At 53.4% G+C, this 3,284-nt stretch overlaps 1 protein-coding gene across 1 annotated transcript; it reads right to left on the reverse strand.

Annotated features, from left to right (window-relative positions):
* Window positions 1-1,534: 1,534 nt before the first annotated feature.
* LOC119327801 (formin-like protein 13) lies at window positions 1,535-2,826 on the reverse strand. Its single transcript, XM_037600889.1, has one exon. The coding sequence runs from the start codon at window positions 2,588-2,590 to the stop codon at window positions 1,793-1,795; it is 798 nt and encodes a 265-aa protein (XP_037456786.1). The 5' UTR covers window positions 2,591-2,826; the 3' UTR covers window positions 1,535-1,792.
* Window positions 2,827-3,284: the final 458 nt, after the last annotated feature.

The raw sequence follows: 3,284 nt of genomic DNA on the forward strand, positions 1-3,284 counted from the left end.
TTAATGAGCGCTCGTCCTACATCTACAGCTCAATTTCGAGCAAGTAGTAGGAGTACAATTCTTCTATTTTCAGGACAGTTTTGTTCGATTATTGCGGACCGAATTGAGGAATGCATGCGGCGGCAAATCACACTCTAAAAATGCGCTGACATCTCATGACATCGTGCATCACTCAACAAACAGATATCTCTGCTACTTAAAAAGAACGTAAGGTTCCCATTTCACCTCTCTTTCGTCTAACCTTTCATATATACGTCCCACTCTTTCCTTATCCTCTTTGATTTTTCCTCCCATATTTGATTTTTCTCCCATCTATTCATTTGTCTCTTGTTTATTACCTTACCAAAATAAACACATATTTGCTGGCAAGTCATTAAATTCTTATCAAATAAGTGCTTAATAATAAAATGACAGATAAATCACGGTGATTGCATACAAAGATTTGGTAAGATTTTAGCGTATCAATATAATAATATACGTGGATTCTAAAAAACAATAATACAATAATAGACATGCAGTCAGGAGCTAATCTACTAGAATGTTTATACTCCCGTTGCAAGGCACGTGCAATTGTTAGTTATGTTAGAATTGTTTAACACCTGCAAAAATATTACTACGTCTAAATCATAATAAAAAAATTGTTTATTAATTGTTCATGCACAATAATTTTTTTGAGAATTATAATGAAAAAGATAGTACCCGTTAATAACAGGTGCTTGATAGTTGGACACAAATAGTGCTATGCTACATAGTCCCTCAACCTAGCCAACATTGGTTCGTGAAAATTTGTGTTACCTCTGTAGTGAAGCAAAAAACATTGTATACTAAAATGGACTCTACTTTTTACGGTATATTTTTACGGTATAATGCGATATGTTTTGGGCATCACTAAGCAACTCCAACAAAGGCTTGAAGAAATACTCACAACTAGATTGATATTTCTATGATTTAAATTCCACACACCTTTAGTACACTTCTAAAATACGTTTATATATTTTTGCAGTACATATTTTCATGGCAACATGAAGGATTTTAAAGAGTTTGTTCATGTCATCATGGCTGGCGGTGTGTCGTGGAATGAGAGGGGTCTTGAGCAATTGGGTTAGGGAAGTATGGTTTTTTTCACCCGATGCAACGCACGGGCCCTTTTGCTAATATGAATACTTTTGCTAATATGAATATGAAATGCACTCCACGAAAGTGAAGAGTGAGTTAAATGTGTTCATGCCTGAGAGCTGCATAGCGGAGTGGAGTGGAGCGGGGCAGATTTTTTTTTTGGGCAGATTAATTAATCAATTGGAACTCCCGATGGAGGGCATCTCGAGATCTCCAAACACTGCGTGCTTGCTAGCTGGACAACAAGGCTGGTACTAGTACTACTAGTATCCTGGCAGAAAGTAATTCCGCCAGTGATAGATTAATCTCGAGTCAAACCCAAGTAATCTTGTTTAACCTGCCACCACCCAGACCCGGGCACCCACCCTGATTGATTGGTTACCAACACGGAGCAAGAAATCGGAATTGCGAACTGAAATGAGGAAACAAAAGTAGAAATGTGCAATTCAGAAGAAGTGATAGTGGTCTCTGACAAGCTGTAACAACATTCGACGATGGTGATTTCGAGCCGAACATGCTGTTATCTCCTTTTTTCCGGGTTTTACAGAAAATGTGCAGAGGCCAGAGGGATCTATCTATGTCTGGATCCTATCTCAGCTGCAGTAGCTCCTTTTCCCGGCGAGGTGGCCGGCGGCGAGCTGAGAGGCGGTCAGATGGGGAGACCGGCGGCGCGGTCTCAGAAGATGTCGAGGACGTCGAGGATGGCGGCGTTGCAGAGCGGGCAGCGGCCGCGGCCGGCGAGGAGCTCGCGGGCGCAGGCGCGGCAGAAGGTGTGGCCGCACGGGATGAAGGCCGCGCCCTTGGCCCGCGCCATGCACACGCAGCAGCAGCCGGCGCCTCGCCCCGGCTCCGGCAGCTCCGCGTCGTCCTCCGGCACCAGCGCGTCCTGCGACGACGGCTCCGACGCGGCGACCGCCGGGTCCTGCTCCTGCTCCTGCTGTGCCGTCGCGCCGGCGCTCCACTGCCTCTCCGTCTGCTCCAGCAGCGCCATGAGGGACACCCGCTCCCCCTGCTCCTCCTCTTCCTCCGCCGCCTGATCCGTCGGCGGCTGAGGCGGCGACGCCTCCGGAGGTGTCACCGGCGCGGCCACGGGTCTAGTCAACGCGGGGCCCGGGGCCGGCAGGGACACCGCGCGGCGGACGAACGGGTCGCCGACGCCCGTTGCGGAGACCACGGCGTGCGAGGCGGGGGGAGCCGGCTGGTCGTCGCGGATGATGTCGAGCAGCGTCCGCGCGGCGGCGGCAGCGACGGCGGCGCTGGAGGAGGGCGGCGAGGAGGAGGCCCGGCGGTCGGCCTGCATGGCGGAGGCGAGGGTGACCGCGGCGGCGCGGCGGCCGTCGTCCTCGTCGCGCAGCTTGAGGAGGTCGCGGAGGTTGCAGGAGCCCGGCTGCCCCGGCGGCGCGGCGGCGGGCGGGCCCACGGCGGCCAGCTGGTCCGCCAGCGTCACGCTGCGCCGCAGCACCCTCCCCTCCATCTCGGCCGGTGTCTGGTCTGGGCAAAGGCAGTCGCCCGAGGTGGAAGAAGAGGACAAGGCGGGGAAAGGAAAGGGAAGGGAAGGGAAGCGCCTATTATTCTTCGGTCTAGCCAGCAGCGGCAGGGCGTCAGGGGTTAATGAAGGAAGGGCCTGGCGCGCGTGAGAGCGTGTATCGTATCGGCGAAGGGAGCGGGGTCTGTGGATCTTGACGATTAATCGCGGGGGGTTTCGGCTCGCGCCCGGTTGAGCACCGCGTCCTCTGGACGCATGATGACTGCAGTGCAGCAGCGGGGAGCGAGGCGAGGCGTGGGATCTGTCGGAGCCACGCTTGCGTGCCGTGCCGAGAAGGCGAGATCCATGGATGCTGCTTGGAATTTTGACGAGAATTGGTTCGATTTGAGCGATCTGGTCCGGTTTCTCAGGAATCTGGCTCCAATCGCTAGCTACTCTGAGGCCAAATCCACCGCGCGACTCTATCCTATCCGCGTAAAAGAGACAAATGAGACGGCCCAGCGCGCGGACACAAACAGACAAATGTCCGGATTCCGTCCGCTTTCGACCCATCCCCGGCCCAAACTTGCGCTCGGTTTGGGGTGAAACGGACGCGCGTGGACGGCCTCGACGCACGCCCTTGTCCCCCCCCCCTCCCCCCGTGGCCCGCCTGTTAGGGACACTAGCAGTCCCTCCGCTCCCA

The sequence above is a fragment of the Triticum dicoccoides genome, chromosome 7A (assembly GCF_002162155.2).
Source record: "Triticum dicoccoides isolate Atlit2015 ecotype Zavitan chromosome 7A, WEW_v2.0, whole genome shotgun sequence".
Taxonomy (NCBI): domain Eukaryota; kingdom Viridiplantae; phylum Streptophyta; class Magnoliopsida; order Poales; family Poaceae; genus Triticum; species Triticum dicoccoides.